Source organism: Tetranychus urticae, chromosome 2 (assembly GCF_039701765.1).
Source record: "Tetranychus urticae isolate SD_2017Ah chromosome 2, NJAU_TeUrti_SD_1.0, whole genome shotgun sequence".
In the NCBI taxonomy this organism is placed as follows: Eukaryota; Metazoa; Arthropoda; class Arachnida; order Trombidiformes; family Tetranychidae; genus Tetranychus; species Tetranychus urticae.
Genome location: NC_142959.1, coordinates 23,631,767 through 23,653,724, shown reverse-complemented (window position 1 = coordinate 23,653,724; position 21,958 = coordinate 23,631,767). Strand labels below are relative to the sequence as shown.

General features: G+C 31.3%; 1 protein-coding gene and 1 long non-coding RNA gene across 10 annotated transcripts in view; one reads left to right on the top strand and one right to left on the bottom strand.

Annotated features, from left to right (window-relative positions):
• LOC107367505 (uncharacterized) overlaps window positions 1–21,958 on the bottom strand; it is a 51,508-nt gene that overhangs the window by 6,463 nt on the left and 23,087 nt on the right. The window contains exons 2-10 of the mRNA XM_089267708.1: window positions 18,206–18,622; window positions 16,928–17,132; window positions 16,630–16,843; window positions 12,290–12,755; window positions 9,090–9,383; window positions 8,714–9,022; window positions 7,340–7,462; window positions 1,465–1,598; window positions 73–220 (exon numbers count right to left, since the gene is read on the bottom strand). Of these exons, the coding sequence (XP_089123834.1) occupies window positions 73–220; window positions 1,465–1,598; window positions 7,340–7,462; window positions 8,714–9,022; window positions 9,090–9,383; window positions 12,290–12,755; window positions 16,630–16,843; window positions 16,928–17,132; window positions 18,206–18,622 (2,310 nt within the window). The remainder of the gene's footprint in view (window positions 1–72; window positions 221–1,464; window positions 1,599–7,339; window positions 7,463–8,713; window positions 9,023–9,089; window positions 9,384–12,289; window positions 12,756–16,629; window positions 16,844–16,927; window positions 17,133–18,205; window positions 18,623–21,958) is intronic.
• LOC107367506 (uncharacterized) lies at window positions 810–12,045 on the top strand. 9 transcript variants are annotated; one of them, XR_016198798.1, is made up of 9 exons: window positions 810–1,441; window positions 1,559–1,876; window positions 2,173–3,075; window positions 3,153–5,121; window positions 5,396–6,334; window positions 6,452–6,843; window positions 6,952–7,550; window positions 8,722–10,167; window positions 10,360–12,045. It is a non-coding gene; the product is annotated as an uncharacterized LOC107367506 (long non-coding RNA). The 9 variants fall into 9 exon arrangements; XR_016198802.1 differs by lacking the exon at window positions 10,360–12,045 and having other exon boundaries at window positions 3,153–3,495; window positions 3,689–5,121; window positions 8,722–8,901; XR_016198807.1 differs by lacking the exon at window positions 10,360–12,045 and having other exon boundaries at window positions 3,496–5,121; window positions 8,722–8,901.

Below are 21,958 nucleotides of genomic sequence, written 5' to 3'. Positions count from 1 at the left end.
ACAATAAATTGGAGTAATAATTGGAGTTATTGAAGGAAAAATTGAAGTCTAAAAATCAAGATTTGTTCTTACCTTTAGAGGAAAACCTTTTTGCATTCCTACGGCATAAGCATCGTCAAAAATGGAATCACCGAGAAGCTTTAAGTTACATCCTGGTTCATTTGCTCGGAAATAATCAAGTATTGCTGTATCACTTATTAAAACTTGCAATGATTCATTTCTATTGTCAAGAAATGAATATATCCAATAGGATTCATCATTTTATACATCAGGGTTGAAAAGAAATGCCGGGTAAAAAGGAGAACAAAGAAAAGAAGAAAGAAAAAAAATATTAGTTAACCAGACGAGAAAAAACCAGACGATATTAATAACTTCTGCTAATTACAATTGAACAATATGATTATTGAACTGTGCTATATTATATTCATTTCAATTGTATTCGTATTCATAGCTAGTAATTTTAATATTAACAATTAGATTAGAGTGAAATAGTTAAACAGATGTAGACAAACAAGATGAAAAGACCAGTTGAAACAAATAACCGTGATCAATGGCAGTTCAAATGGGAAGTTGGCAACATTAAAATGGTTCTTTGTTTGAAGGAAGGAAAAGCTGACCAATCAAAGAAAATACAATATCATTTTTATCAATTTCACTTTTGTTTGGCGTTATTTTTACCATGTTAATTTGAATTGAGAGTTGACAATTGATTCATTTTATACACTCCTTGTTAAGACAATTTACACCAAAGATTTTTAAAAGTGTAAACACGAGCGTCTACTTTAATGAAGTTTTGTAACTGACGAGATCAACTTTCCTTTACAATGTATCAGAAGTTTCTTTTTGTCATTTAAATTATGATTAACTTTCAATTTTATCTTCATTTCCATCACTAATAGTTGCATCAAATAGAGGAAGTTGACACTTTTTTCCTGTTCCTGACTTTTGTCCTTCAGTTTGTTGTTTCAGAAGCCAAAGTTACATTGAAGAGAGAAAAAAAAACACAGTGAAAACAATACAGAACATGAAAATAAAATAAAGATTTGGTAAGAAAGTTAATGGGACATTACAGCTGCCATGATGTGAAAAATGTAATGTAACCTGAATAATGTTTTGTAACTTGAAATAGATCGGCTTGATTTGGAGAAAACTGAGTCACTCACAAAAAAAATGAGATAAAGAATGAAAAGAGAAAAGTTGAGAAGAAATTGATAGCTTTACAGTTGTTAAGCGAGAAAAAATTTTCTTATCTAGACTGTGGATGACAAAAAGGGTAAAACTAAATGTTTTTATGCAACGAGAAAAAAAAGCAAAGAGTAACCAGAAAAATGAAGTTGAATCATAAAAGAAGGAAAAATGGCTCCAATTTTGCCATACATCAATTAATTTGAATCCAACTACCCGGAATATAAACGTTTGTCAACTCTTTTTTTGGTTCAATGTAAGTTAATTTTTAATAATTACCTTAATCTATCCAATCCTTCGTAAAAATCTTTAAACATAAATTTTTGAACGTGTTCATAAAGAACCATATTTTCCTTTTTTATATACCCTTCAGATGCACTGGATCGAGCCACTCCTGTTCTCATTGACATTAACTGTGGAAAGAAAAGAAATTTTTGGTTGTTTAATATGTCAATTTAAAGATTGTGATTAAATGTGTTTTTTCCCTGACATGAGTGAAACAATAAATTCCAATGGGGTGTTAAGGTAATAATCAAAGGATTGAGGAGAATCAAAAAGCAAAGAAAGGGTAAAATCTGTCATCACAAATGAAACCAAAAGAGAGAGAAGATACAAGAATGAAGATTCAATTCCCATGTCATCGTCATCATCATCAACCATGTCATTATTGGATTGGTCCCAAATTATTTAGGTTAGTTACCAGATTACTAATTAAAATACACCATTATCGGTATTCTTTATGATATATACAAGAATCATTTAAAAGAAACCTTAGCCGATTATGTGTGTTTACTCGTTCTTTATGTTTTTTTCCCTCTCCTTGTCCACCATCCTTTATTTACCAATATTGGGTGTATAGAAAGTTTATGCTCAATTTTGGGGGAAAAAAAATAATTTTCTGTTTATACGCAATTGAGGGATATTTTTTCCCCTACATAAACTTTTTATACACCCTATAGTTTAACACTTTTTGTCTTCAATTTTCAGGATCACTTATCAAATATTATTGTCATATTATTACTACTACTGCTGCTGCTGGTGTCTAATGTACCCTGTTTATAATAAAAGGACCAATGATTAATCGGAAGCAAAGATCTACACTTAGTTGAAGTAAATTAATCCTTTTGTTAGATAACCACTAGACGATGCTTGGCACAATAATAAAACATGCAAGAGTTAATCCATCATTTACTCTTACTGTCCATTACGAGAAATACTGGCAAATAAGATGAATAAAAAGGAGGAAAAAGAAGATATAACAAGAAAGAAAAGAAATAATATAATGGAAAAAGTTGATGAAATAAGAGACGATGGATAATTATTATCTAAACACTGTATAAATATTAGATATTCACAGGAATGGGGAGAAAATACGAAAACGTTGATTCAAGAAAAAGAATGGAATTTCAAGACATAATGAAGCTATCCAAAGTGGCCTTTAATTTACTTCCCATTAACATGCTTTTTACTTTGTAAGTGAGATCTTTCTCCATACCTTACAAAGTATTTCTTTCAAAAGCCTCAACATCTCAAGATAACTTGAAAGGACTGGGAAGACAAGCTTGGATGAATGAATGATTCCAGAATAGTTCTCATAGATAAAAGAGAAATATCCTTTCTTTGCATGAATACAAGACAATCTGATGAGTGAACCATTTACTCAATACAACGTTATATTAATATCATTTGGAGGAAGATGTCATTGATTCAAGTGAAGAACCTAGGATTAGAGGGAAAAATGAAAGATTGGGTCAATCTAAATAACTGAATACTAGTTGTTTAGCTAACGTTGAATGAGCCATTAATTCAAATGAACTCATCAAGGTATAACCGTTCTAATGTGACTGAAACTCACGGACTCTTCTATTGGTGAAATATTTTGTCGACAAGGTTAGTTTCGCCTCATTCTCGTTTTTTCAAGTACTCTATCTATAATATTTTCACTAATTTAAATTGCTTTATGCAAGCTCAAGCTTATATAAAGCTCAGGCTCGTTTTGTATCCATTTTTGTACACAGGTAGCCCAGGATACGCAACCTGGTCGCAAGTTTCTCGAATCAGAAATTATGCCATCATATGGAGTAAAATACTGGCTTCTTGTAAAGTTGGTTTCTGGTACATAACTTTGAACCTGAAGCTAATTCACAATCCAAATGAAAGGATTTAATAGAAAATGTTTCCATTGTGAGACATTCAGCTGCTACAATTAAATTTAGTGAACCGTTAAGATTGAAATCTCAATTTATTCAATGTTCTTTTTGTGATAATCAAATGGTCATCCAAGTCATTATCTTTTTATTTTATTCAAAGGTAATATAATCGTAACTTGCGGACTGATTGAAATGCTCTCAACTCAATCATGAAGACTTACTTTCATTACTTTGTTAGTCTGTTCACGGAAATCCCAACTTGACTCAATCTTGACTCAATCACTCAATCTACTCTTCACCTGTTGCCAAAATTACCGACAAAAAATGACTGCAGTTCTTTTGTTTCGTTTTAGTTGCCCTTGTCACCTTGAATAAGTAATGATGATTGGAAATGCTAATGGCTAACACCAAGTTCATGCAAATAGAAATTGAAACAAGCGGAATTCATTCGATTCACGCCTAGTAGCATGATTATCAGAAAGTCATTCAAATAAGAACAAGATTTAAACAGTAAAAAGGTTAGTGAGTGCTCAGCACACCCAACTAACCTGAGTGACTTGGTCACCTAACCGATAAACAGTTAGAGTAACATTGACACCCCCTATGCCATACTAAGCTTGACAAGCTACAGCCTACGCTGTTTACGGTTAGGCTACTGGTGTTGAGCCTGAGACCTCTGGGTGAAAACCAGGAATTTAAGCCTCAGGACTACAACCAGTTACCCACTTGAGATGTGAGTTAAATGTTAGATATTGCTGGGCAAAAACAAAAACTCAAATTAAAAACTGTATCCATATTTACCAAAATTTACCCATCCTGATGATCATCGAAATACCTTCAGGGATTCAAGTTTTAATACACTTTTACAACAACATTGCAACATTTCTGGAAACCAATTGGAAAAAAAGTTCAAAACCTGTGATTGAGTTGGATTGGCTCACAAAGAGATTCATGATAACATCAAGATGAAATTTGCATGGATTGATGAAAGATTAAAGTGTTTATTGTGAAATTTTAAACATCATCTTAAACCGACTATTTTGTCCCCTGCTATTATTTAAAATGGTTAGCATGATTACCATTTTTTACCTTCTGTTTAGGAAACCCATTTTTCCATATTTTCTATCATATATAAACTTGACATCAATATACAAGTTGAGAGAGGGAAAACAAAGACTGAGATGGATCGAGATGCTGCTGATGATGCTGATGACTACATGGTTTTTGGTGAATAATATGGATAGAGTAGTTGAATTGGTGCAGAAAAGGAAAGAAAAGAATGGTGAAATGTTATCAGAAAAGATAAGATTGGTGAGCCAAACTATGGAAAGATGAAAGATTTTGAGCAAGAAAAAAGAGTTTTTTTCCTCTTTAAAAGCAAAGATGGTACAGAAAATGGCAAAGAATAAGGATATTCTTGTAAAGATGAAAAAGAAAAATAAAGAATAGGAAAAGGAAATGACAAAGTTACCAAGGAAAGAGAAAAGAAGGAGGAAAAATGGCATAAAGCGAGAGATGGAGATGCATAGGAAAGTCTGGAGATGATGATGATTATGATGGTGATGATGATCAAGTGAAGAGTCAAGTAAAGAAATGAAAAAGAAGTGGATGAAAAAAATATAAAAGCAAAACTTGGTTATTATACACAGACAGAGGAATGGTTCAATGAATAATCGTTGATGTGAATCGTAGCTTTTTTGACAACATACGATGGAAATGATAGAAATATTCTTGTTCGTCCAAACTCTTCAACACGATTTACAGATGAAACAGATGAGAGAATAAGGTAAGAATATTGGGTGAAAATAATGATAATACTTGTGATGTGAAAAGGCAAAAATTGTGATGAAATGGATTCTCCAATTGATGAATAAACCAATGGAAACTGTTTCCTAACAGAATGCACAACTCTTCAAATTATCAAAATGATATCCATCAGAGTCACCTGCACAGGAATGTATCTTTTCATCATCATTTACATCAACCTTTACACACATTTTTGCTTGACATTTATTTGATTCTATTGTTTATTTATTTTAATCTTTTCTTCTTTTTTCCAGACTTTGGTTCCTAATTTTCATTTTGGGCTTTCTTCAACGGCTTTCCACTCTTCAAATCAATAATGTTATCAAGTCTGGTTCAAAAATTTACAGTTTCATGGAAATTCTCATTCAACTTTTCGCTTCTTCTCTCTTATCTAGTATCATCTTATTTTGCCTCCAAGACTGTTTTTGAAACACAAGAGATAATAAAGATGATTGAGATGAAGAAAGGATCAAATGATATTATTAATGCTTTGGAAAGAGAGTGGTAAAGAAGAGAAAAGATAAACAAGCCCAAACATGGTGAACCTTTTTTTTGCTGTTTTTACTTGGAAGAGAAACAAAAGACAAGGAAAATGTTTCAAGAGGAAGAAAAAATCAGGAGAATATGATGAAAGACGGAACAAAAAAGTAGTGAAGATGATCATTTTCATGAGGAATAAGAGTGTATAACAATTTAACCTCGATGAAAGATACAATTTTGACGTCACATAAGGCAGGGAGAAAAAAGAAGAGACTGAAAATGGATAAAATAATTCCATTATCATTATGAATTATTGTGATTCATTTGAGAAATTTATGTATTACATTTAACTGAGTCGATTGACGAGTAATTGGCTAAATAAATGATGATCAAATTACAAAATCAGATTGAACAGAGCTTCCTGGGAGGTTAACAATTGATTATTAGATTGATATAAAAAATGGTGCAAATAATAACTATAATAATGATAATCTTTATCAAAAAGTGTCATCTCTTGTTATAAATCAATACTTAAAAAGGTGTGAACAGCAGCAACAAATAACAGTTTTAACTCTTTATATTTTCCCTCAAATTACGTCACTCTACAATTGGAGGCAAAGGATGAGAGCCGATCGTCGATATCTGTCCAAAGTATTTTTGGCCTAAAACTAATTAAAAGGCTCTTATCAGGAGGTAAAATTTCAAGCAAATCGGTGAGTAGGCGAAATCTCAATGGAGTCTCATCTTTTATGTTGTCTGTTAACAAGCAAAATATTGCATTTAACGATTGTTTTTTTAACCTCTTTTCTTTTTCTCTTCAATTTTTCCAGGTAAAATAATATAATCAAGCAAATTATCCACTTGCTCATGATGCTCAACTCATTGGCTTGGAAGAATCATTTCATTAATATTATCACCATTAATATTACCAAGTGTAGTGTTTGAAAGATTTTTGCAGTCAAACAATTTTACTGGGAATCTATTTTTGCCATTGTTTTATATTTTTGGAGCAACACAGAAAAAAAAGCGTGGATTAAAAACATGGGAATTAATCTGGAAATGAACAGAATGATGTTGCAAAACTATCACCATACCATCATTATGATTCCCTGAGGCTGATAAGTTGACTCACAGTGACTAGACAGTTACCTGTCAATGTTAAATCTTGGAGAAGTTGTTGAAGCTTACAGCTAATTACATTTTTCATTGAAATGGCTGACAGGTTAGTATACAGAGAGAATCCTCTTTTGTCTTTCCATTCCCTTTGTTTATCATTTACACTTGACTATTTTCACTTTTCATTGCTTACATTTCTTCTCTTTTGTTCCAGGCTGATACTGAATAAGTGCTAATAATAATAGAAGTGAAAGTTGGGCAGAAAAAAAGGACAAGCAAAGAGTAAAGGAAAAAGCCAAGTGAAGCCAAGAGTCGAGTAAAAGGAGCAAGAAGAAAGAATGTCTTCCATTTTTTGGTCATTCATTTTCACCAAGAAGTCAATGGAAATATTTTCTCTTCTTTTCACCTATTCCGATCAAAGTACACAACACAACAATAATAATTATCTTATTATGGACCGATAGTTTCATGCTGCTGTTGCTGTTGATAATGAATGAAAACAAGGGACAAAAATAATAAAAGTAAAACTATATATTACAAGTGATTTAAGGGTGAGGATTGCAATATTGACTGACAAGTGAAATGAATAATGATTTACTTACCGTTCCATCATGAAAGTCATTGATTTCTTCGTTTGAAAAAAGACCAGCAAAGTGAGCTGCAATGTTGGCTGTATAAGTGGCCAGGAAAATGACGCTGAAACAACCCCATAGATTTATTAATACCTGTTGGAAGAGAAGCAAGAAAATATGTAAAGAATGAAATTTACATTTGCTTTTTTTCTCGTCTATCTACAGATTAGATGATGGATTGGTAAAGAATTTATTTTTTCTTATTAACCATTAATATTAACTAATCATAAAAAGGTTATGTATGTATATACATATTTATTTCAATTGGAGTTATAGATTTAAGGATTGACTGTATTAACTCGCATCTGCTATCATTATTATCATTCCTTAAATACACTTTGCAAGGAAAAGCTTTTTACAAGAATTATCGTCTTAAATCATCATATTAGATTGATTTAAAAAAAATGCTGAAACATTATGAATAACAGAATTGAAGAGATTTCTCAAGTAAATATACATATATATTTACTTTAGCTACTATTTCAACTCTAATTAATGTAATATTTAAGCTAAACGAGAAGGCCAACTTTGAATACGAACCAAATGATACATGCAATGTTATGAAAAGTTAACGTTTTCAGCAAAAGTTGAAAGAAAAATTCTTGTGATTAATGATAGCTTTTTCTTGGTACAATTCCTCGTTTTTTTTTCTTCATTTTTTTCCATAAAAAATGTTGAAATAATTCTCATTTCGTGACTTCAAGAACTGATGATGTAAAATGGTGAATCCATTTTTCTTCTTTTTACTCTTTTCCATGATCCTTTAACACATTCAATTCAGTTGATAATAAATTTCATTTTCGTTCAATAAGATGAATTATCCCATCTCACATTCAATACTTGATTTTGGGTCTCAGTTTAAATGTTTTATTTGTGAAGATATTTAGTTTCTCTTTGTTACCACAAAAGTAATGATTTTATAAGAATTAATTTTCTCTATTCTGTCTGCATTCGCATAATAAATGCTTTTAAACTATTCGCAAAAATTCAGAGACAAATCGGATAAATCCTTTTGTATCTTGGGAATGTGATTAACTTTGTTCATTTTATTATAAATAGCAACTTCAAGAGCAATGCATATTCGGATCATTGGATTCAAAAACCCACCAAAAGTTATCCAAATAATCGTTACTCTGATAAAGAAATGAAATTCAAGTTATTTTTGTTCTGATCTTGAACCTTCTCATTATTCAAGAACTTTTGACTAAATTAATTTGTGATCTTTTTCGTTCTCAAATGATCAAACCTTCCAAACTAGAACCCCTAACTTTGACCAATTGAGACTTTAGATTATTTGATTGCTGATTTTGTTTGAATTTAAATTGTAATGAATAATTTTCTTACCTTATTAGGCCAACTTTTAGGGGCTTTGAAAGCAACCAAATGACTGAAAAGAAGTGAATACATAACCCATAAGGCTGAAGCAAGGCTGAAATTTTTGGTTCTCTGTCGACCCCACGGATTTAATCCAAAAGGACTGAGCCATTCGTAGATTGCAGCAGCAATAGCAGTTGCATGTAGACTGGCAAAAATGGCAAACCATAATTGATAACTGAATGGAATCAAGAATGCTGACAAAGGTACATCCGAGAATTGACTGCGAGCAAGGCATGAAACACCAGAGTAGAAGAATGGGACGGAATAATCAATGACCTGTTAAAGGTTAACAAGACAAAATAAATGTTATATTGAATAGCAGTTGAGACTGTAAAGTACATACATTGACACGGGCACTGGTGACAGAAAAAGCGGAAAAAGTTATATGTGCAGCTCCAGAAACCAGATCGGCAGTGATACCATCCCATTGGCCTCCGTTACGTGGTATACCAAAAAGACCATCAGCAACAAGGTACAAATTGTAGTCAAAATTAAGGTCACGGGCAACAGTATTGAGCAAATCAATGGCAATCCCGGAGCAACAAAGAACTGTATAACTTTTACCTTCCAAGAATCTTACATCTGAATTAAAATCAGTGAATATATAAACCAATTCATCGGGTCTACTTGTATTCACCTAAATTAACCAAGAAAAGGAAATAAATTTTTCAATATAAATTGCAAATTGAAAACAAAAGATAAACCAATAGACAAATCAATTGGACAACAAAATAACATGACAGAAATGGAATCATCAAAAGATTGAAGGAAACCCAAAAAGTGACTTTAACACATAAAATGTAAAAAATGTAGACAGATTGAAAGGTAGATGGACATTACAGCAAATAAAACACTCATTACGCTATAAAGGTTACTAGTAACACCACTCCAAGCATGGAAAGGAATGAAATTTTCTTCCAGGGAAGTAAATATTACTATTGAACTGATAAAGAAATAATTATCAAGAATCTAAACCCACTTCTACTTGTCTCGTCACTCTCTCGTCACTGGTGAACCTCTTGGTTTTGTTTTTAAACGTAAACTCGACAATTATATTGGCTTTTGATCCAGTCCAAAGAGGAGAAGCAAATTGAGTTGATAAATTACCGAAAGGATAAATAAATTGTACATTAATGAAAGAAGTAAAAAGGCGAAAGTTTACTTTGGATTTAATGTATTTAACAAAAGAGTCTCATTTCTTGACATGTTTAGTTAGGTCATCAAAAAGCTATTTCCTAGGCTTACACAAAAAAGAGCAGGATTTGTTTTTCAATCATCTTTCCTCTCCTTCTCTTCATTTCTCTTCTTCCTTTATTTTGATGTTTGTTTCTTCATTATCATCATCATTATCATCATAATCATCAACAACAATAACATCACACCACAATCAAGAAACTTGTCTACACATTGTTCAGCCTCTTGTTAGTATCCTTTTACATTTATATTATGCTTTTCACAAAATTATATTAAACTATATCTAGTCACTTTATCACCAGTTTTTTAAACCTTTTCATCAACTGTTCATTCCAATGGTTCATTTTGAGGCTCTTTATATCCAACAACGTTTACCAAAAATATTTTTATTGTTAACCTTTTTCCTTTTATATTCACAGAATCCAATAAGTTAACAGTAAAAAGCCAAAAGAGGAAAGTCAGACGAAAGACCAAAAGAGAGGAAAACAAGAAGAGCGCCCTTTTTGAATATCCATTTCATGGTGAACAAAAGCAATGCTGATTGTCAATCGATTTACATCAACTTCAATTAATACTTGCAGTTACTTTATTTTCATGCAACATTTTATTTGACATGATGCAAACATCAACAGTTAACCCATACAAAGTATATTATATGGAAACAAGCAAAGCAAAGCAAAGCAAAAAAATATTAAACAAGTATTACTATTATTATTATGGCATCAACAAAATTTGATACAAATAAAGGAAGAAGGAAAATGAACAAGGAAAAAGACTGAAACTGAAAGTTATAAGTTGTTACAAAAAAAGAAGCAAAAATCCATCATGATTGAGTTAAAACAAAAAAAAGTGAAAAACAAGAGGAATATGAAAGAAGACAAAGATGAATACGAAACGCAAAAGAAGGACCGAGGAAAAAGAAAAGGAGAAAATATGAAAAGATGAAATAATGTAATGAAAATGCTGAAGCATCGATCAATACAGGCAACATTCAAGTTACCATCAGCATCACCACCACTACCATCATCATCATTATCTTCATCATCATCATCATCTTTAAATCACTTATCCATTTTCCATTTTGCCTTCCTCACTCCCTTCATTCTGTATGAGCATAATGATTCTGCCAACATAGATATTTATTCCCAACAACAGTAAATAGATGTTGAAAAAATATCATCTCTTGAGTTTGCTCAATATTTGTAGATAATTTTTTATCTTTTCCTTCCTTCCTGTTCTTTACTCTTTCTCCTTGCTCTTGTTTTTCACCTTTTTTTTGTGCCTCTTCTGTGTTTGTTTGCGTCTTGTTTCCACCCTGTTCAGATTTACCCATTTCATATCACCATCATTATCAACTTGTTCATGCTTGCACCTCTTTCACAAGATATATACTTCAAAGTTTACAGCATTTATGTTCAATTGTATAACAACAGCAAAAAAACAGTTACATGATTGACCAATGGGTTTGCCCATTAAATCTCTGTTGGTCGAACAAATCCAGTATTCTCAATGCTTCAGGGCTCTTTACATAATTCCCATAAGTGTTTGTCTTTTACTCGGTACATGGTGCTAGCTGAAGGAAAAATCTAATTGCTTTATAGCAGAATCATCATCTTTCTCTTATTTTTTGTTCCTTCTTCTTCTTCCTCCTGATCATCATCATCATCATCTTTTCTTTTATTTCAGGCTCAAAAAATCTCCTCTAGGGAGGAACTTTGTTCTTGGAATAGAGAAAAAAAAGAAAAGACTTTTCTTTCATTTTTCGTTAAAAATATTTAAGAATAGACTGAGCTGAGAAGGAAAAAGAAGCAGAAATATTATTATTTTTGATATAAATTTCATGTTATTCCACAAATAGTTTGGTTGATTTTTCATCTTTTTTTACTCCTATTATTCCTATTATTAATACTTTAACAAACCGAACAAACTACTGTTCAAATTATTATTATCATGATGATTATTACAGGCCTAAAGGTTAATGTTATTTAGTTAAACTATGATATGTTCTTGTCTGATAAGAAAGCAGCTAAAAAATACATAAAGAGATATAATTTTCAATTCAAACGTATGTAACAAAATAATGATTAAATTAAATATTCATTTTTGATACCTTTAAGCTAATTGCTTATTCTAATAGTACTCATGCATATTTGCTGAATGTTTTTTTGCTTCTTCTTCTAATATCTAATAATACATCTAAATTTTGAACACAGTAATGATAGAGATTATTCATTGGTGTAACTTTTCCTGATTTATGGTCACCTGAAGCTACAGGAGATCAAACTGTTTCCCATTTCAACGTGTAAATTGAAGTCTAAATTTATCAAATGGTTGAGGTAATTTGCATACCCTTAGACAAGCAACTCCAGTTAAACATGTCCCATTGTCAAGTTTGGTTGATAAATGGACAAATGGTGGAGCGATCCCGGTAACAACTCGAAAATTGTGCCTAGATGGGTTAACTGGGCCCGCTGTTAGATCACTGGAAGGCCCTTTAATGTACCTAATGGCATTCAATGTTGAATTGGTTCGCGTTATGTTACCAATAATTTTCCACTCTTTTTCACCAGGCTCCTGATCAGAGTCCATCAAATTTAAAATATCAAATATTGGATAAGGCCATATAGAAGATCTTTGATTATAATAGCTATTAATTGTATTAAGATAATCTTGATGTTGACTTGAACCAGTTCCTGTTGAATTGTCCATTTCATTAACATTGAATCCGCTTCCATGTTCCCCTGAACGCCGATTTTTACACCGATTAGGATCAAGACGAAAATTATTGATTGGTTTAAGGACTCTTCTTAACTCTCTGTCGATCCAAAACAGTATCAGCAACATAAATTAAAAGGAAGAAAAGAGGAGAGAGAGAGAGAAAAAAAAGACAATTAATCAACAATCAACAAAAGACTTGGTTCTTGTGTGTCATAATGAACCCAAAATCAATTAGTAATCCTGTCTCCATGACCAACCATTGACCAACATTAACCTAGTTAAACATTGGCTTTATCCAAACAATCATAAAGCTTTACACTGATTTATACGTTACCGGAACAAAAAATGTTGGCCCAAAATAATTTACCAAAATTAAATTGACAGCAAACAAGCAACCAGTCAGTATCAATCTTGATGTTACATTCACATTAATTAAGTTAGAGGACAATGGCAAAGGATTTGACCATAATAGCCGTTATCTGCTTTTTACTTTTGTTAACAATCACTTCTAACTTGAACAATTGTTGAAAACATATTTTAAAAAGACACATTCACCAAAATAGAGACAATAATTTAATCAATTCGTCAGAAGAAAAATAAAAACAAATAAAAACGCCATTAAAACAATAGCTAAACCTGATTGGCTTATAAAAAACTGAAAGTGGGAAATTCAAAAAAGTGAAAATCAATTAAAAATGTGCTTCAATTAAGATTGTTACTCTGAACATTTTGATTTGCAAAAAAGTATCGATGGGGTTGAATTAAAAAACAATCAAGAAATTCATGTAATCACTGAGCGACAAATAAAGCAGAGTTAAATTGTGAAAATTAAAACAATTACGTGAAAGCTGCAGCATAAACACTTTGGTAAATCTGTTACATTAATTGGTCTATTAATTGAAGACTTTTAGTTAGTTATGCTTGGAGTGAGCAAAAAATTAGTGCTTCTTTGTAATGTTAACTTTTTGAATCAGTGAAGCCCAGAATCATGAGTTAATTGAGTTAAACAATGAAGGTTTACCATGTAAAGATAAAGATGGTGTTAACCAAGAAAAATTGACAAATCAAGAAATTTTGGTAAGTGCATTGTAATTGGATTTCATTCGGTGGCTTATCAATTAAACGGGTTACTGATTAGCAAATTTGTTTCACCATAAATAACGTTTCAACTCGAGTAAAATTGAGAATATATAATTAAGGTTATCAAAAAGGATGAGGAATTGTGTTTAAAAGGTTTACAACCTTAAAGGGTAAGACAAAAGGTAAAAAGCATGAAAATGTATAAACACCTTGAGTTATTTGATTAGCTTTTAGGTCAATTTTATGCACAATAATTTCCAAGAAAAGATTAAATGATCATCATTAAATTGCTGACCAAAGCAATATTAATAACGACGAATCAAAGGGAAACAAATAAAAGTAAAATCAAATAAGAGTAACAATGAGGAAAAAACAACAACGTAAAAGTGAAAGAGATGAATTTTGAGTTAATCCGATTTAGTTGGATTGAAACGGTAATAAGCAGTTTAATCAGGTTATATACCAAACATAAAACTGAAAGTTTGTTGATGGATGATGATAGTGATGATGGAGAAGATCATGATAAAAGATGAGCAATTGTGATGAGAGATGAAAGTGAGGAAACACTTTTTGGTTAACCTTTATCCAAAGAGCTAAACCTTCGGATTAATTTTGGTATACACGAAAATCTGTAAAAAATGTTGATATAATCAGAATAGCAAGCAAATATAGCATTTAAAATATCGAAAACTAAACAACATTGTATTAATTGTGAGTGTAAATTGTTAAATGAATTGAAACATTGTTAAATTGTTGGTCTAAAAAACATAAAAAGGTTAATACGGAAAACATGGGTTAAACAAAAAGACCTTACACTTTATTAAATTTTCACCCAATTACGGGAATAGGGATACCGCTCTCCCAAACGGTTACTCTCAGTAAGTAGAAAGTAACCCGCGAACGCATGTGGATGCGCCGCTAGATGGTATGTACGACCATCACAAAGGAGAAAACAGTTTACAGATTTTTTGGTACAACAATAAAAATTACAGAGGTAAATTTACAAAACAAATTACAAAAATGTATAATACAATAAGGTATGAGGAAGAAAATTAACAATTTATGGAAAGGTGAAGAAAAGATGAACAGCAGCGCGGAGATTGAATTGAATTCAAAATAAATTGGAAAAGGAAAAATTTAAAAAATAAAACACCCCCCCAAAAAAAATCTTTCAACAGTAAACGAACAAGACAAGCAGGTAACAAGACCTTTACTCGGAGTGTAAGCAGCAAGATTCTAGCAACAGAGGGTTAGAGAGGAGTCAGAGAACCATTGAAGTGTATTTCGGTATTAGTTGCCTGATATTAAATTCAATTCAACAGAAAATGGAGAAATTTAGTATTCAATATTAATAAAGATTCACCAAAGGTAAAATATAGATGATTAACAGAATGTAAGAACAGAATGTAAGAACAGAATGTAAGAACAAAAATATTTTAGACAATGTTTTTTCGTACAAAATTTCTCATTGAAAGTATTAATATCGAAGATATTAATGTAACACGTGTTTCAAAAGATATTTAAATTCTATTTGAGAGGCTGAATAGACTTACCATTTTAGTTGGATGAAAATATCACTAATAGAAGCAAAATTCAGGAAACTCGTAACTGTGTCAATGCTGGGGCACTGAGTGAGCCATTTAACACTCAGATTTTAGGAAAAAATTAATTAATTTAAGTCTAAATCAACACTATTTAAGGAGCACGTTTTGTTGGTGAGGAACCAGTTAACACATGTAACATTAAAATCTATCGCCATCTTTTGTAATATTTTGTACTTTCAATTGAAAAGCATAATGACTGTACAATAGCACATAAAGCATAATAAAATGTAAACAAAGTATTAATAAAAATGTTAAGTTGGACCAAAATGGTTGAGTTATTAAGAATTGAAATGTAAAGAAATATAATGTTTTCCAAACAATTTTCATGGTTAAAATTATCAACTTATAAATGTTATCGTTTTGGGTGAAAATGTAAACAAAAAGAAACCAATAATTTCTACTTTTTGATCTCAGGCAAAAGGTAAGTTCAATCAACTTTGATATCACGTTTATGCTAAATGAGTCGATCAGTTGATTAAATGCTGTAAATTGTCGAATAAAATTGCTCAAATTTTACCCAGATTTGATTAAATTGTTGTCTCATCATTTTTATTCAAAGCCAGCAATAATTGTATTCATATTGAACCATTTCACTGTTTATTTTTCATTATTACATGTAACGTTATTGATAATGAATGGTTGTGACACTAATGATCTTTATTTATGTCTATGTAAGTCACAATTTAATTGATCATATAGCTTGTTTGCTTATGTAATTGATCTAGTGTTTAATCTGGAAGCTGTTTGATATCGTGTTTAAAATCAAGTTTAACTCAATAAACAAACTTATTAACTGTTAAACAGTGCTAATGTAAACGTAAACCTTGAATCACATAATAAAAAAGTAACAAGAATAATTCAACGGAATCAAGTTGAATAGTTGAATTAATAATCTACCACCAAACTTGGTAAATTTAATGTTGATGAAATGCTTATAATAACATTAAAAATTAAAGCAGACGCGGGTATTAATTTACAGCAATCTTTAAATGATCTTTGCTAATCTAACATTCGATGCCTCCAAGTGTATGAGGGATCGCACTTGCAATCAAATTGATACATTCATTGACCCAAACTACATAATCTGCACTCATTACATTGCTAATGTGATACAATCCAATTGTTTAAGGTCTGTTGGTCAATTTGTTAGTTCATGTTGGGATGAAATAACCCGATCAGACATGTTCAACATTGAACCAGCCAAAGATGCTTAGTCGTAATTTGTGACAACCTTGCTTATTGAAAGCGAATGGAGACCGAATTTTGGTGAAAAAAAGAAATGATTACCTGTAAATTACTTGTGAATATTTGATTCTAACACCATGAGCATTGTGCCAACAGCTAACCTCTGGTGCTGATCCATTGCGAAAATCATTTTCACTAATCCAAGATTTGGCATCGGCAAGTGCATAACTAGCCGCTTCTCCGATGATACTGGTTATGGCAAGCAAAGTATCACTTGAGGTTAATGTTGGTGGCCTTTGACGTAAGGCAATTACACCTTAGATTAAACAGCAAAATAAGATAATAAAAGATTAACAAAGATTGTATCCAAGTGTAACATTGCTTGTAAATCTTTACATACCAGTTGGCAGGTTAAGGTGATACCAGAATTTAGGTTTAACCAGTTCACTTCCAATGACACCATCAAGGATAACCCAAATCTTGTGTCCCCTTAAAAGACCTAAAACCGAGGCAATATCCATAACCCTTCTAGTTGTAACTTTATCACAATGAACCAGAATAATTCGTCGATGACTTGTTTGAATTTCACTCATTTTCAGGTAAAACTAAACACAGAATCAAATAAAACAAAAGCAAACCCAAAATTAGTAAAAAAAGATTAACCATCAAAACCCAGTCAAGAGACTCAACCATTGCCATCTCATCAACCTTTTCCCATCAACTCATTTCCCTCAACCAGCCTCTAACACGACCAATGAAAGCAAGAAAAATGTTGATTTAAACCAAAGTCAAACATTCAAATTATCATAATTATTTAAATTATCACCTTATTTTTAATGAGAAAATTTGTTGAAGCAAATGATTGAGGAATGAATGAATTTAAAGGAAAGACAAAAGTTGATGTTGAACCATTCAACAGACAAATGCATTTTTTTGTTGCTCTTTACTATTCCAACAGTCAACTTGTCAAAAACTTGCTGAACAGGTAAAAGAGAAAATTGAAAGTTACTCTTACCATGTAATATATTGACGATTATAAAGGAAAAAGTCTATTGTATTCTCAGTTTATTTTCATTGATTATTATCATCATCATTATGCACTTAACTCTTAGACTAATTTTAAGAAGGAAAAGTCTAATAGTACAAAAGGTGAAAAAAGAGTGAGGAGAGAAGAAAAAAAGAGAAGACAAACTCCCAGCAGAATCTGAATTCTGATTGAACTTTTTTTCCCTTCTCCTTTTTCCTCCTTTATCATTATTATCATCTTCTGATCTTTGCTGGTTCTTTATTTTATCGCTTCAATTGTCTTGAAAGCAAAGGATATTTTATGATCAAGGATAAAGTCATTAAATGCAATCAACCTCATCAAGAGTTAAGTGAAACTGTGAGTAACAGAATTACCTCTTTTTTTTAAATAAAAAATGAAAACCTGGACCTTTTTATTACATCAATGTTTACTAGATATTACGATGAAAGAATGTATACCTTGGAGTTTATCAGGAGAAAAAAAGTTCATTTATCGTTGGAATTGTGTTGATTTATTGGTAAAGAATTGATGAACAATTTCCTTTTCTTTCACTAGAATGACGTTCTAATGATGAAGTGATATCAACAATGAAATGCATTTGAAAATGAATTTTCCCCATTTTTTGGTTTCGCTTCTTTCACTCAATCTTACCTCATTTTGAAGAAGATTTTTGGAAAGTTGAATAACTTCTAATCGATTCCAAACTGAATCAAGAAAATAAAAATTGTTATCAAATGTGTTTTGTTTTGTATTGGAAGATTTTTTAGATGAATGCAGGTGACTCCGTTCATAGGGTGGAATCAGTGTATCCATTGGTGATTGAGTTGATGATTGAAAGGCTGAAGAAGTTGATGATGAAAATAATCCAGAAGATTTCAATTTTTTATGGCGATTCTTTTGACACAGGCGAGTTAACCGATAGCTAAATAAATCAGAGGCAGCAGTATCGTCAATCAACAGTATCGCATCGAACCAGTGTTGCATCCAGAGAAGTTCAAAAGCTGCATCGGCAAGTGACGATATTGGCGGATCCAGGCTGACTTGACCTGCAATCTCTTCATGAACACTCTACAAGGACAAAAAGAATCAAATTAAATTGAGAAATCAATTTTGACGAAAAAAAATTGGCTGAAACTTGGTAAAACAAAGTCAACAGATAAACTCCCAGCTTTGCCTGGGAGTGATGACTATCGATGAATAATATTGACCAACAGTTGAATCTGGAATTTGAATAAACAGGAAATTAGTTTCAAATTGATTCTCTTGTTCATTATTTCATTAAAAACATCATCTTATTCAGCCTCAGAGTCATCAATATTATTCGTTATTCTTGGCCATTCTGTATTGACCATTCGATTATAAACATCATTTTTCATTTAACAAGTAAAGGCAATTTCCGTTGACAATAGCCAAGCATATTATATCCATTATTTTCAGAACCATTATTATTATTATTAGCTTTTATCAGCATGATAAGCCTTTGATATTAACAATTCATGAGTTACGATAGAAGCTGAAACTTTTGGTGAAACATTTTATCATTTTATTAATTTTTAATTATTTAAATGTTAAGTCTGTATCCATGAGAAAATGGCTTATTCATGTAAAAGTATTGGTTCAATGCTATTTTTAGTAATGTTTCATTTTGCTGTTCATTCTTTGATAAAATGTCGAGTTTTAAGATCGTTATTTCATCTTTTTTATTTGTTTCTGAAACTTTTCTGAACTCAACGAAATGGAAATGAAATAATGTGTTAAAAAAAGGAAAAACAATTCAATTGTTTTCTTAACGTGACTCTTGCTTGATCGTGATCAATGGGAAGGATAAGTGGGAGGGAAATAATGGTAATGATAATAGTGATGAAAAGTAATTGAACTTTTAATGTTTATTGTGGCGCTAAAATTGGTGTCAGAATGCAATTGAAGAAAATTGAATTTTTCAGGTTGATATTTTTCGATTAAATAGTTTGAGTTTTCTGGCCGAATCATTCATTTTGACGATGAATTCATTTAATGAGTTAAAGGAAATTTTGAGAGATGGATATTTCGATTTTCGTACAAATTATTCTTTTAAAATCGCTATTTAGACTTTTTCATGGATTGAAAACCTCGAGATGGAGAATCACTTTAGATAATTGAGTGAAAATTTTACTCAAATTGTGTAAATACTCTAATGAAGATTAAAGTGCGAAGAGAAAAATAATTAAATATTGATTGGAATCGACATTCTTTGGTGGAAAAGAAGGAAAAAGTTGAAAAATATTCTAATTTCTAGTCAATCAAAGTTACCGTCAATTCAAGCAAAATGCAAATTTTGATATTTTTAAATTCCTCAAGAAAACAGAAAATTTGAAAACTCTCAAACTATTTAATTGCTTTTAAATGCTTTATTAAGTTTTCACGAAAAGTTTAATCCTCGAGATCGTTAGTTGAGGGCAAAGCTGATTCATGAAACTTGACTGGGATTGAGTTAACATGAAATCTTGAAGCTTTTCTCAACTAAAGATGAATAATGATTAGAATGGTCGATTTGACTAAACCACAAAAGCACTCGGCAATAAATGTTGAAGTGTTGAGAAAATCATTGAAAAGTTGAAGTAAACTTTGAAAAGTACATTAAAAGTATTTTCATGAGAAAATGGGAAATTTTCAAAATCCAAAGAGTAATTTTAGTAAGGAATGAAAAGGAAAAGCAAAATGAACAGGAAGAGAAAATTTCAGCTCAGAATCATGATCAGAATAGTCAATGACGATTAAGTTGAGCAAGACAAATAAGTAAGCCAAAGAAGTGAAAAGAAGGAAAAAAGACTTGGAATTGTCAATATTGAAAAGAAAAACGTTTTTTCGTTTCTCCAGTCAAAATCTTTCAGAACAAGGAGGACCTGCAAAATCGCCTGTTCTCGATTTTTTTCGAAATGATACTTTTCAGACACAAAATTAAATGCTGATTTCATAAATCAAATCTATTTTTTTATAGCATGCATAGTTTTTGATATATCAGCCAAAATACCTAAATATCACATAGTATTAGTGACCTTTTAAGCATAATGAAGATGCCGTCTAAGCCAGCTAAATATTAGCATAATCAATGTAATCAAGCATGCTGAATAATATAATGAAAGTTTGGTTCCTGAAAAAATAGCCAAACAGGGTTAAAATTGTAAAAAACTGAATTTGAATAGGGATTAATAAGCGTTTTTTTGAAAATTATGAAGATTTCGTCTAAGCCAGCTAAATTTTGGCATAATCAATATAAGTGAGTATGCTGAATAATATATTATTGATTTCAGCTATGAAAAAATAGCCAAATAGATTGAAAATTGTAGAAAACTGGATTTCGTTAAATTTTACTAAATGTCAATGCAACACCCTGTTTGGCTATTTTTTCAGGAACCAAAGCATCACCATATTATTCGCTATGCTCGATTACATTTATTTTGCCAATATTCAGCTGGCTTAGACGGCTTCTTCATGATGTTAAAAAAGAGGCTTATTAATCCCTGTTCAAATTCAGCTTTTCTCGATTTTCACCCTGTTTGGCTATTTTTTCAGGAACCAAACCTTCACCATATTATTCAGCATGCTCGATTACATTGATTATGCTAATATTTAGCTGGCTTAGACGGCGTCTTCATCATGCTTAAAAGGTCATTAATAAATCGATATTTTAATCTGTTTTTTGCAGTTTTGACCCTGTTTGGCGATTTTTTCAGTGGCCAAACCTTCACTATATTATTCGTTACACTTGATAACATAGATAACGAATAGAATCGACTGGCTTAGCGACCTCTTTTAACGTGCTAAAAATGCAGCCTTCGAATCATAATATGAACTTTTCTTTCGAATGCGCTGTTTTAGGAAAAAAGGAAACAAATATTCGGAATCAGCATAAAAAATTATATTCACCAAAGTTCATTTCATAAAAATATCCTTAGAGGAGATTTTCCCTATTCATTTGCAGGTCCTCCTTAAACATTGGATTATTTTTCGTCCATTATTATCATTCTTGTTATTTGCCTTGCAGACAATGCTATTGACTTGGGAAAAGGCAAAGAAATTTAAATTTTGGACCAAATTCCTAAACAATATTTGGAGCAAGTTCATTCAATTTTGGTCAATCAACCCTTTGAGTTGAGAGAAAATTTCAATTTCAATTTTCTTCTTTTGTGTTTTTAAGCAAATTTGTTCAACATTAATGGCGTTTCGAAATGTCCATTCAGTCGTTAATTGTTTATCACTTTATGTTCACCATAATAGCTCAAGGAGTTGAAATGTGTCCATCAGAATTGATATTGGTAAAGAAAATGAATTTGGAAGGGAAAAAAATATTGATTTTCTTTTCTCACTTTTCGTTATTATTTTTTGTGTCTTGTTCGTTACTCTCTTGGTATCATCTTTTATCGT